General features: G+C 36.7%; 1 protein-coding gene across 1 annotated transcript in view; it reads right to left on the reverse strand.

Annotated features, from left to right (window-relative positions):
- Window positions 1–13,851, reverse strand: part of GRID1 (glutamate ionotropic receptor delta type subunit 1) — a 524,523-nt gene that overhangs the window by 20,576 nt on the left and 490,096 nt on the right. Inside the window, exon 13 of the mRNA XM_080347389.1 lies at window positions 8,606–8,801. Coding sequence (XP_080203515.1) covers window positions 8,606–8,801 — 196 coding nt within the window. The remainder of the gene's footprint in view (window positions 1–8,605; window positions 8,802–13,851) is intronic.

The following is a 13,851-nucleotide window of genomic DNA, read 5'->3' on the forward strand; positions in this document are numbered from 1 at the left end:
CACAATTTGAACTAAACTATATTTCTAGGTAGGACCAAGCCCAAGCAAACAAACAAACCCTGAGCTTGTCATTAATCCCTGATGGTATTTCATTACATCCCAGTTTATCTGCAGACCTCCAACACCTTAGTACATTTCTAACACTTTTCCCTCCCAGCAGTACCTCATCTACTTCAAACCTTACTAAAATATCTTCCAATTTTTATAGGAATACATAGGATAACATAGCCAACTCTAAGTGTAGGCAAGGTTTACATAACAGGCAATTAATTATGAATGAAAGCTATTACCTTAGCTGATGAAATTTGATGTATGTTTTGTAGGAGATGTGGATTAACAGAAGTGAGACCAGTTCCATACATTCATGTAGCCAAATAGGTACAGTGTGAGTACTATGTGGTGCTTCCTTGCCATTACAGTCGCCCAAATGGTAACTCTACAGCTTTCCTCATATAAACATGTACATAAACAAAGCCCTTTCTGAGAGCTATGTTAGTCCTGTAAAAAAGCTGTAGTCTGAGCTTAAAAGAGTTTCCTCTGTTTTTCACAGGTAAGAAAAGTCACCAGCATCACCTATTATCTCAATTTTGGGACAAATATTGTTTTATTTTAGTGCACACCCACACCACACAGATGCCCTTAAAAGTCAGCCTTAATTGGGATTCAAACCAAGGCTTGCATGCAGTGCCTACAATGAACGTAAATCATGTTAACATAAGATGTAAGAAACACCTCTGGATACAGATTCAGTAAAGAAATAAGTCATAGTTTTATTTGGTTAAAGTAATAATTGGTTTCATAATATATTTAAGTAGTATGTTTTTAAGTCTCTAGTGAATATCCAAAGCACAACAGAACAGATGGGCTGGAACACTTAATGCAAATAAATGCTTAGTCACAAATGTAGATTTACAAGATTTTTTTTTTCAGCTTTGGGTGCTTTCAGATCTTTCTTTAGGTCAGAACAAAGCAAGCCAGGGAGCTGTAGTTCTGCATGTATTTATTCATGGGAACTGAGTCACCAAGCTCCTCTAGCAAATGGCTGCAGCTCTGAGACAGAATTAGCTCATCGTTCCACATATTTTCCATTTTTGTGTAAGTTCAGTTTTGGGTTCACCTGTAAGCCTATATGACTGCCTTAGTAATTTTAGTTTATTGGATTAATCAGTTGAGCAAGTAAGCTAATTTTATTTCACCATGCTTTGCCATAAACCACAGTTTTCTGAAGTCCCTGACAGTTGTTTAAATATGACAAAAAATTAAATAGGTGATTTATCATCTAATGGGTAGAATCTAGGGAAACAAAGACTAAAAGTATGTTGCCTGGATTTTCTATAAGCTACTTGCCACAATCCACCTCTTTCCCCTTTCCCTTTTATCTGCACTGAGGCAGTCAAAGATCCCCAAATTCATTCACTTCTGAGTTAAACCAGAGTAAAAATGTATATCCTTCCTCTTCGCTAAGAGTTAAATGGGCTTGTGTTGACCACCTTGAAAATATTTTTTTGTTAAGGGTATGCCACCATTGTGGGTTTGTCCCCACTTTCTCCTTTGCCACCTCCTTGGTCATTTCTGAGTGACAGTAATTAATGTATTTAGCTGCAGACAACTATTGTTGCACTAGTAAAACACACAATTAAATTCTAAACTACAGTATGTGCCTTACAGAAGTAACTCAAATAGGAGCCACAAGACTCTAGCATTAAAATCATACATCGATTTAGCTGACAAATTAATGAACTAACATGTTCATAAAAATATATCTCACTTTAATGTTCCTGTATGAAATCAGACCAGAGCAAGGCTTCCACTTCTGCATTGTAATACTATCCCTGGCTATCCACATAAACTGGTAGTGGTGGTGCAAAGGAGGAAAGAACAAACAAATCACTCTTTACTATATGTGACAGTCAGAAATGGCTTCACAACCTATCAACATAAGGATGTGTAAAAAATTAAGGATGGCAAGGAAGTGACTCCTCGAAGTATCTAGCCTATATTCAGCCAGCAAACTTCATTCTTGGAAGCCTAAAATGTGCTTTTCAAAGGTGTTTTCTGAGTGATCATGTACCCATAACTAACTCAGTTGTTAGCAGCAAATCTCTGCATCTTGCCCTCTGCTCGTTCTGTGATGGGCTTTAATGATTCACATTTCATGCTTCCACACCTGCGATGGTGCTGACAGGCCTCTGACAGGCAATGGGCACCAGTGCCACTGTTCTTCCTGGCAGGGAAGGACCATCAAAAGCCCTATATTTGTACATCTCAGTCGAGTTGTGTTCTATGGCAAATAGTACACAGGCTTTCACTATCTATAATAAAAAAACATCCAAGTTCCAGTGCATGAAAAATATGTGTTCATGGGACCAAAGAAAACAGCACTTGTCACTGTACAGAGAATTAACAGAAAATCCATGTTATTAGAGAATAAAAACATGCCTGATGGATGCTTAGGAAGAGGAGGCCTCAAAAAGATTGGGCCTAAATCACTGTGTTAAAATGTGTCTTGCATCTTTTCCATTTTTCTGGCTGTGTTTTTTATTTTTCTTCAATATATTTGTCTGTTTTAAAGAGTTGTATCTTCTATTCATTTCAGAATTGTTCTGTAAATCATCTTTTCAAATTTACAATTTAGCAAAGAACACTGACAACATGTCATACATTCCTCATATTTTTCTTAGTAATAATTGAGGAACACAGTCTTCCCCAAATATTTCATTTCAATAATAAGTTGATGTCTAGAGAAAAATCACATCCTTGACTCTACTTTTCAAGCCTCAGTTTTCTGTGTTATTTTATATAGAAGAGATTTGTACACTGGCTTTTGATGTTGGACAGCAGATCATTTGAAAAGGTCTACTTCTCTTACATTTGCAAGTTGTGTCCTACAACTGTACGTGGCCAATAAACAGAGTCTAGCAGCTTTCTTTATATGAATTTCATATTTTCATGACATAAATCGTTCTATCCAGTGCCATCATATCTGTAGAGCATTATTTCTCTGACAGCCTGATAATTTTAGCATAATCAGGAACCTGAGTTTAAAACAGTTATTTACACATACTTCTCAACTTTCAGAAATACTGGATGTGAGACTGTTTCCCCTTTCTAGTAACGACAGAATCTCCAAAGATCCCTTTTTCCTAAGGGAAGATTTGTCTCTTCCAAAGCTGCTACTTGTCTAATTTTCTACTCTGAAGAGTGGAGACCTTGTACTATTATATTTGTGTGTTCATTGCAGGGAGAGCTTCCTTCTGACTAAATGTGTAGTTGCTGTCTAAATTCACACCCCTTTTTAATATCTGTTGTGACAGCTAAGCAGTATCATCTGTTCAATTTAAAGAAAAGCTGACAAACTTTGAAACTCATATGTACAAGACACACAACCACACACATACATCCATGTTTGAGATATGTTTACTTTTTATATACCTTCACTGGACAAGCAGTAAAAGCCAAATAAAATCAAATTGACACTTATTTTCAAACAAAAATTAAACTAAAACTTTTTAAAAGCAGTTCAAACTTTTCATTTTTGTCATGTCAAAGAATGCACGCATGCACATGTGCATTCTCCATAGCTTCTAGGCCAGAGGGGCACTGGAGGTAGGAAACACTGAGCCATGGGATGGATGAGCAGGGAACATATCAAGGTTCCCCAGTTGCATATGACACAGGTGCACCTACCCACATGCAACCAAGTCCTGATCACAATACAGCAAAGACCCATATCCCAAGGCTCTTGCATTCACAGCTCGGCCATCTAAACCCTGCATTGTACATTTTTAGGGCCCAGAATAGAATTAAAATGTTCTAGTGATCAGACATCATTCCAAAGGTAATATATAGAGTGAGATGGTAAAAGGGAATGTGGCAAATATCAGCTGAGAATAGGTAAGATAGCTTGAATAAAGAATGACTGAAATGAAATAGAGAATAATGCGCTAAAATTTATAATTTAGATTTTGAATTTGCTTTCATATTTTGCTCCTTTTCTATGGCCTTATCGCAACTCTCAGCATGCAGGCATATTGGAAAATAAAACAAAAATATCTTGGTTAAACTTTAAAAAACTTCTTTAACAGAAATTCAGCCAAAGCAGCACTCATTCCGCCTGGGTGGAATACTATGGTGGTTTACACCAAAGACAACAGGTTTATCTTTGGTTGAAGAGGTTTAAGAAAACAGGTTTAAGAAAAAAGAAAAAAAGAAACCTCTAGGCAAAACTTACATTAAAAATATTTATTCTTCACAATCATAAAAAATTTAAAAGCTAAGGATGATTGCCTCCTGGATATAAGAAGGACCACAAAGAATACTTCAGAAAAGCAAAAAGCAACCTCATAATGTCAGTCTTCAATATGGGGGGAGATGGAAGAATATTGTTCTAAGGATCCTGGCTTACTGATGGTAAAACAACAGTCTTTCAAAGAAAGCATGGTAAGAAATAATAATAATTTAGAAAAAAAAGATTAATTTCAGATTAATCACTTATATGTCTGTGATTTATCTGAAACTTATGAAGAAGCTACTACACTAGAGACAAAAGTTCAAGAATAATGCAACATTCATCATTAATTTACTGCGAGAATGGAGTGTCACTGTAGCTGATCCCATTATATGACTGGTATCACAGAAATATCGAAAAGTGGCCTTTACATTGGCATTAGAGGAACAGTTCAAAAACATGCTTGGATAACATTTATTATCTATAAAGAAGTGTTTTAAGAGAAGTAATACAGTTCTAGTAAAAAAAAGGAAACATGCCAACTAATCCCATTCAAATGATTTAAAAATTAATATAATTAATGAGCCACTAAAGGATGTAATATATTCAGGTTTTAAGGAATCATTTGCTTTCACTCCAAAAGCTGATGAGAAATTAAATACTGAAATTTAAGAGGACCCATGAAAACATATGGATGAGCAATCACAATTCATAATATGAAATTCACTGTGGACAATAAATTATTGGAAAAAATAGTTAAAAAAACCCAAAACACCTATTCATTGAACTTTGAAATTACTTTTACTTTCAAAATAAAAATGAACAGAGGCGACTGTTCTATAAGAAGCATTCTGATTTAACGTTTAATGTTGTTTAAGGGAGAGAAACTTTCTGAAGGATCAGAAAAGAAAAAAAAGAGAAGGAATAAACTGTTACTGTGCCATTGCCTAAATCAATGATACACTCACACTTTGTACTGTACTTGGTTTTGATCACTTCATCAAAAGTGATACACAGGAAGAAAGAATTCAGGGTAATTTTGGCAATAAATTGACTGGATAGGGGAACAAACAGTCTCCATCAGAGCAAGGCTTTAAAAAAATACAACAATAACAATTTAATTCTCCTATGTATATATATAAAAGATATATATATATGGTGATACATAGGGACCATATTACTTCATTTGTTCAAAGCAAAAATATCTGCCCACAATGAAAAAAACCACAGGTTATTACATACATGTGGTAAGTAAAAATTACCCTGAAGAACTGATTGCGACCAGGTATTATGCAAACAGTTTGCTGAGATTTACAAATGGCTTAGAAATGTACGATTCCAGTACCAATGTCCACCTAGGGTAAGACGGCAGGAGCTGCCCACTCCAAGTTTCTTGGGGATCCTGGCTTTAGCTTAACCCAGAAAGAGACTTTCCATAGGACAGCATTAGTCAATCTTTGTCTGTTACAGTATCAGAAAACTCAAGTGACAAAACAACACTGATGATTTGTCTGGTAGCTTCCTCTTATGCTATGCAGAGACATTTATGAGTAGGAGGACGTTTTTCATCTGCAATGACCAATTTCAATGGCATTGAGAGTATGACAAAAGGAGTTTGTGTCCCTGGCTCTGAATCGTCTGTCGCTCACTTGGCTCTGCAGTGCATTAATGCCCTTTCCCTGGCTCTACTGGCCTTACAAAAGCTGTGTCTCGACAATGGGAGATGGTCACTGAGGCTACAGGGACTGTGCTGTGTCGGAAAAGAGACTTCTGCCATGGCAACCAAACGCCACAAGAGCTTTTAGGACTTTTTTTCTGCTATTATCCTTTTGTTTTTAGCTAGTCAAAGGGACTAGGAAAGACTCAGGGAAATGGAGGGAGGTAAATGGAATGGAGACAAGCACCTGCAATACCTGCCTGTGCCATAAATAAGCAGCACTCTCCTGTTTTGCACTGAAACAGCATTGTTCTGCTTGTAACTGCAGATGAACTGTGACGCTGTCTGAAGAAAAAGGAAAGGGGAAGAAGGAGAGAAGGGCAGTAGGGATTTCTTTTGCATTGTGTACAGCAAGTCCTCATTCAGAAAAAATGCATTAGGCATTTTTGTATGCCAGAGAGGTTTAGATTTTCCATTTCCTATAAAATACACTTTTAAGGAACATTTACACCTCTTTCATGCACCAGTACAAGATTACAGAGGGAAAGTCCCATTTCCTTTGCTGACATCAATTCTCCTTTAGAAAACCAGGATTTCTAGCCATAATATTTGACAGGGAAAAGTTATCTACTTATTCAAAGAGCTCAATGAGCAAGGAAGAGTAACACTTAAACTATAAGCGTAGCAGTTTAGTTGGCAACATTATTAAATATTAAGCCCAATTTCTGTAGGTGTCTAATCAAATAACAGCCTTGGTCAGCTTTGGGACTGAAGTAAATTTGGTTATTGTTGATGTTAATTGAATGAGCTGATGAAGTTATATAAAAATCACCCTACATTATTGAAATCAAACTTAATATGAAAAGTTATTATCACATAGATAGGCTGAAGCTGTCAGCTCCATACAGACAATGTAATTGGTATTCTGAACAGCCTGCCAGTCTACAGTTACATTTCTGGCTTAGGCAAAACTAGCTATTGTAAATGGCAGCATGCAGTAGGCTTACAGAATAAGAGTATTTACAATCTCATGCATAAAGAGCGTCCACTGACATAAGAATGGTGAATAAGAAAATTAAAAGTAAAATAGTGTATATTTTTTGAAGCGAAACTGTTTTATTATTGGTTTTAATGCCAGGCTACATAGAAAAATCCTTACTTAATGTCACAATTTCTACCTCCTTTATATGCTAACAAAGTCCCTCAAACTAGAGGCCTTATTTTCATAAAGTATTGAGCAGAATAAAAAAAACAAAAACAAAAACAAAAAACATACATATATATATATATATATGTATATATATATATCAACACGCTGCAGACTTTGCATTTGACAGAGCTCTACCTTGTGCCAAGAAAGAAAGGCTACTGGTTACTTGAGCCAAGGGCACGGGGCTATAGGAAAGCTCAGCTGGGAGATGGGAGAAAAGGCAGAGTGAACCAAAGCTACCGAATAAATACTCCTGCACTGGGAGACACAAGAGTGTTTGCATAAGGATTTTGTCCAAAACTCACACAAACAGTTGGGAATCTTATGTTAAGGGACTTTGATTTGGGAAAAGGGATGTCCTGTGTTACTGTGTTCCACCCAGTATGGCACTGTAAAAAACAGTAAATTTTGGATGCTTTCCCTCTGGTTACTCACAAAAGGTTTAAAAGATTCAAAGTAAAAAAAGAAACCCAAATCCCAACCATTCTATTATTTCCCACTCACAAAAGCATAAAGAACTAGTAATATATTTATTCAGGATCAATGTTTTGTTGACAACAGAATAACTTTGCTCAGAAAATCACATTTATAAAAGCTGTTAACTTGTTTTGTGACAAAAAAAATCAACCAAGAAATAAAGGGGACACTTTTCACTAATGAAGCAGCATACTAAACTTTCACTATGTCTGCATCCCTTCTGTGATAACATACTGCTGGACACACGTGGCTTGATGTTATTTACTATCTGCTTTTGCTGAGCTACAAGATGAAAAGCAGAGAAGAGAGGCAGACTAAGAATGAGAAAATGGGGACGTTTTTATTTGTGTGATGTGAACCAGGGCTGTTTATTGCAGGACTTGGCACAAGGATGAAGGATATATATCAGTCAATATGTATCAGTCCTTGAATCCCACATCAATGCCCAGTTTAACCAAAAAAATATGTAGCTGTATCCAAGAGAAAGAAAAATTAGGTGAAAGCACACTGACATGCAAGAGAGTACATGTATTTTTAAAATTCAGACTATACAAAGAAAATCTTGTATTAATTTTCTGTTTTAAGAGAAATGAGCATACATTCAATGAATCCCTTGATTCTTACTCATGTTTCCAATAAGTTCAACCCATCAACTAAAAAAAAACCAAAACCAAACATAGTCCCCCAACCCCAAAACAAATAAAAAAACAAAACCTCAAATTACAAAGGACAGAGTCTGTACCTACATAATTTAAAGCACGACATTCAAAATGGTATTATTAGAGTTACCAAGAAAATTAGAAGGAACCTTATGGCTAAATCCAAAGAAGGCAGAAGGCCTTAATCTAGAACCATGATCCTAGAATATGATTTTTATCTGCCATTCAGTTACTAAAAGGAACCTGAGATAGGGTGATTTTTTTTTGTTTTAATGACTATGCGATTGTTTTCCTGTGACTTAAATTATTTATTCATGCAAACAGCATTGATACAGCACAAAAATGAAAATAAGACCCCTGTGATCCAGTCTTACCTTTCTAATGCCTTCAGAAGGATTCGATACACAATTATCTGCCCCATTATTCTTACTGATAGTCCTCCACAGTTCAGCAAATGTGTTATCCTGCTCCAAAGGATTTGTCCCTTTTGCTTTAAAGTATTCGTACACTGCTGAATCCCTGACGGTACCGTACGATATATCCATTTGTTTGGACAGATCCTGAAACGTTCTGAAATTCAAGTGATATGGAGCTGTTAGTGTTATATAGTATATTACCAAGATTTCATTCATTAAGTAGTTTCTATGTCTGTCATTAGCCAGAAAGCACTTACCCTCACCAAATAATATTTGCATATCTCTTTCCACATCATAAAAGAAAATCAAAGAGTAATTTAATCGTACTGAGATCATATGAATTTAACTATATCTGAGTTCTTTTTCACCCCAGTAAAGGCTTTTTTTAGACAGATAATATTCTTGTTAAATATTACAATGCCAATTTTGCCCAAGAATGCAGTGCAATAAAGGCTTACTGAAGCACATGAAAAACTCAGGTTATAAATACAAACTTCCAGCCCCATCAGCATCACCAGAAATACCTTGCAGAATTCAGTGGAATTAGTTTGCAGTTACACCAATGCTCCATCTGACTCCAAATCAATAGGACTGTTTTAAACAAACAAATAAAATCTCACTTTCAATTTCCTCCAAGTCTCTCTCTCTCTCCCTCTTTTCGCAGCCTCTGGTAAAACAGGCATTTTTCATTCACACAAAGGCCTAGCTTTCATTTACTCATCATCCCACTCTGGAAGTGTAAATGGGTCTCAACTGTGAGTGGTTGTGAATGCGCCATTTATTTTCAAATTGTACAGGATGTAATTCACTCCTGTTTTACAGCCTTTTCTGCAGACAAAGGTGTAAATCAATGCCTGCATCAATGAAAACCAGACCAAGTTTTGGAACATTTAAGGTGGTATCACTGCCATCAAAAGAAGCCTCCTAGCTGTTTTCCACCTTCAGACTTTCATTCCCATTCCTGAGCCCCTTCCTTTGTTCTCAAGTATCAGCTCTGTGCAGCGCCACCATTTCTTTCACTTGAGCACACACACACACACTCAACCACTGACCACCACGTGACGAAACTGAATCTCATAAATAATGGTTTATTTTATGCTTCATAAATGTAGGACATCACATAAGAACAGTGACATGTTTCTGATATGACCAACAAGTTAATACTGGTTGAGATGAACTAAACTAAAGTAACCCGCCCTGCCTTCCCCCATTCCTTCCCCGTCCCCCTCCATAATAATAATAATAATAATAATAATAATAAAAATCTTTCAGAAAAAAGAATTATTCTCAAAAACATCTGAAAGGCCCACAGATGTCACCTCCCACTTGCCTCCAACTCCTGGAGCCACAAAAGCAAAACATTTTGCCTTGCAGCTCTTGCAGATGATTTCTTCACAATGCTCTGGAGGAGCCTTCCCCTGGCCCATGAGCTTAAGCTATTTCCCACAGCTGGACACTTGTCACAGACAATATTTTTCTGCCACCTTCTTCCCTGTTCCACTCAAGGGATGCTGCTGTTTACACTTTACATCTGGGTAAGACTCCCCACAACACTATTTAAAGCAAAACAATTTGAGCATATACACAATACTATATAAAAATATATAGAAAATGCTTCCATCTTCTCCATCACATCACTGCCAAGCCTCTCAAGTTTTGGCCCAAAAGGGTCACTTTGCCTGGACACACTGTGTGGGAGCCTGGGAGCCTGGGCCCCAGGGCTGTAGCTCAGCAGGGGTGCCTCTCCCGCCCCCACCAAAACTCTTCACACTCACAAGCTGCTTCGAACAGTTTAAGTGGTTTAAATTCTTAAATTGTGTTAAGGACTTTTTATCATTTTAAGCTGTTAAGCAGCTTTAAGTAAGACTGTGTGAACAGTTTCTCTCTATATACATTGCACACTTGTGGATTTGGGCTAACTCTAGGAGCTACATCAAATCCCAAACCTCCTGTTATTTCTCTAGCTCTGTATATGACACTTCAGTAAAGTACAAAATGAACACCATGGAGGTTGCTAGAAATTAAAATTCTAATTAAAAAAAAAAAAAAAAAACACGAGACAATTTGAATGAATTTTGTTTCCCTCTTTCTTTAACAACCCTGAAAGTCATATTCTGGTCTCCTAAAGTTTCTTGTACATTTCAGTGAACAGGACCATTTTTCCTCCAGTCTTGATCTAAATGATTACATGCTACATTTACTTCCTCTTTTCTTTTTTAAAATAGATTTCATCATATCCCATGGAATCACTTCCATCCTGAAGACAGATGATGTAGCTGTTAAAAGACACATTTCGATCTGCTCTATGTAGAAATGACCAAGAAAGGTACTCAAGACCCACAGGAGGGTTTCTGTGGCAACCTTTTTCACACCAAGTTTGGCATATGGATTCCAGTGTCTGTGGGAGTGCATGTTTGGTAGAAGTATGACAGCAGAAACAAGTTTAGCTAATGTTCTTTGACACGGCTTTTGGCTGCTAACAACTTTACAGGTGCCTACTGCTCATGCTGCCATTCTACTTGAAAGTTTGAACACAAGAGTTTATGTATTAAAAACAAACAAACATATACAGTTTTAATAATGTCAGTATTTTCTGGATCACTTCAGCTGCTTCTACTGCTAGAGAAGCTTTTTGTCAGAAATATGCCTTTTGTTTCACCTAAATTGTACTTTATTGGCAATCACTACTTTTGTTTTAGCTGAATTACATTTTATTGACAATCAGTACTGTACAAAACCACAGTACCTCTCGCTTCTTGAGCAGCACGGTTGCTTCAATTCTCTAAACATCACAGTGCACAGTGAGCAAATTCGGGGTTTAAGTCAAGTCCTTTGCTGGCCCAATATGCAGCTAATCAGTACTGGTGGCAGGGAGGGGAGCACAGCCTTTGCCTGGGTGTTGCAAAACAACTATTGCCTCTTTAGCTGGCAGAACTTTCTTAGAAGAGGAAATGTGGAGTATTGCATGTCCTAAAGATATGTGCCTTTCTCATAGTGTCCCCTTTGATGTATTATAAGAACGGCCGCTGCCACAGGAAATTCTACATATTGCACCACCATTGGAAATATCTCATGAGAGAGACAGATGGTTGCCAAAGGACACAGCCAGGGTCACAGTAGGTAACCAAGCTTATGAATAGTTCCTGTAACATAAATTCAGAAAGATGGTGACTGTTAAAGTGAGAAAAACACCTCACGCCTTTACCAAACGGACCACTTAGCCAAAACTGTATCTCAGAAATTATCCTGACAGGTCTAGACCCCAGTTCTTAGTATAAAAAATGTCTCCATACAGTATTTCCGCACTGCAAGTGGAGGCAATGTTCAGTATCTCGATGATCAGAGTGGTGATCAAAAAATCTGGATATGGCAGGTACAGTCACATATATAAAAGACACTGAATACAGATTAGCATCTCCTGGTTTTTACAGGATAAATTAAGATAATTACAACTGCAGGTTTTAATCATTGCTATTTTAACTTTCTCAGATCTGCCATTGCTAGACAAATTCATTCCCTGCCACATTTCAGATGCTGGTTTTAACTTACAATTGTGTTGTTCTCTAAAGGCAGCTGCTGTCGTGGTGCTTGGACTTTATTTTTATAACCAGCCAGCAACTGGATCCACCTTCTTTAGCCACTCAAATTCTTAGCTCCCTTTCCTATGGCAAAGATTTTGTGCATTTAATAAATAAAATTATTTGCAACAAAAATGTGTAGCATAACGAGATGCCTCATTAACCTTACCACCTCACTTATTGGATCTCACAACCCATTAAGGACACTCTGTAAGTGTGATTAAAAATAAAGCTAGTAAAGTAGAAAAAGTCAATGTTGCACACTTACAGTTATAGGAGCCGAACTTCAATTTGTAGATAAATATATCCACTCTGTGACTGCTATAATAGGCAAGGATATGTAAACCAATTTATTTAGGTAAATGTATCTGTGGCCAATCTAAACCCCAAATGCTGTCCTTTAAAACTGTATTACCAGCTAAAATAGTTAACACATGTAGTTAAGTCTGCCAGACAAATGCAACAATTGATACGTAATTTCTAGTGGAGTTGCAATTACTTCATGTAGAGTCAACTGAAAACTGGACTTTCTGCTCATTTTTTTTTTATAAACATATTGACATAAACCATATGCTGCAGAAGAAACACTCAGGCAATAGCTGTACTAGAACTTATAATTGGACCTCTGGAAAGAATTGCCAGAATAACAATACCAATGAAGTTACACTTTTTGGAGATGTTTTCTTGCTTGTAAAATATTTGTGTAGCTGTAGATATGTAGCCTAAAAAATGTGCTGCCAGTATAGATTTATTTTATACTGGAGCTGCTATAAACCCCAGACTTTCTGGATGAATAATGTGAACAAATCTTGCCTAAGTGACAGACTAAACCTGTCACTCCTGTAACTGGGTACTTTGAAGTAACTACTGATCAGTTAAATCAACTGGAGTTATCAGGATCATCAAATGTGATCAAAGTATTAAAACAAAACAAAACATTGCCAAAACTCCAGGCTTCTGCCATTTCTAAATTAAAAGAGAGAAAAAAAAAAAGTATTTTCTTTCTTTTCATAGCAACTTTTTGTTTGGTTGGTTTTGGTTTGGTTTGTTTTTTGTGGGTTTTGTTTTTTTTGGTCTTTTTTTCTGGTTGTGGGTTTTTTTTTTGTTTTTTTTGTTTTTTTTTTTGGTTAAAGAAGGTCTTTAAACAAAGGAACAAGAAAATAAGGCAAAAAATAAATGCTTACTTATTGAGTTTTTCCTCATCTATTCACTTTCTCTAAAGTCTGTAGTAGCTGCACATCTGGACTCCTGTGTGTAAAGCCTGTGACTGCAAACGAGCCAATCAGCTGGCACCGCAGTGTGATGCAGAGCTGGTCTTTTACATCACAGTGATAACCATGACATTTTGTCTTGACATCAGCCTTAGAAAAACCACAACAGGAAAAACCTGACAGCTCCTCAATTTAGAGGCAGTTTCTCATTAGCTTTCACAACCGCCGTGTTCTGACATTGAAAAACTGTGGATTTTTCACGTCTGCTATTACTTATGGGAAAAGAGTATTTCATCAGTTTCTGAATCCACAGTATTACTTTAAAATTATGCTAGATTTTTCATGCTTAATTCCTGTTCATTTGTCTGCACATATACCATTATTAATAATAAGGTTAGACATGGAAGTATTGATC

This window comes from Nesoenas mayeri, assembly GCF_963082525.1.
Source record: "Nesoenas mayeri genome assembly, chromosome: 7".
Taxonomy (NCBI): Eukaryota; Metazoa; Chordata; class Aves; order Columbiformes; family Columbidae; genus Nesoenas; species Nesoenas mayeri.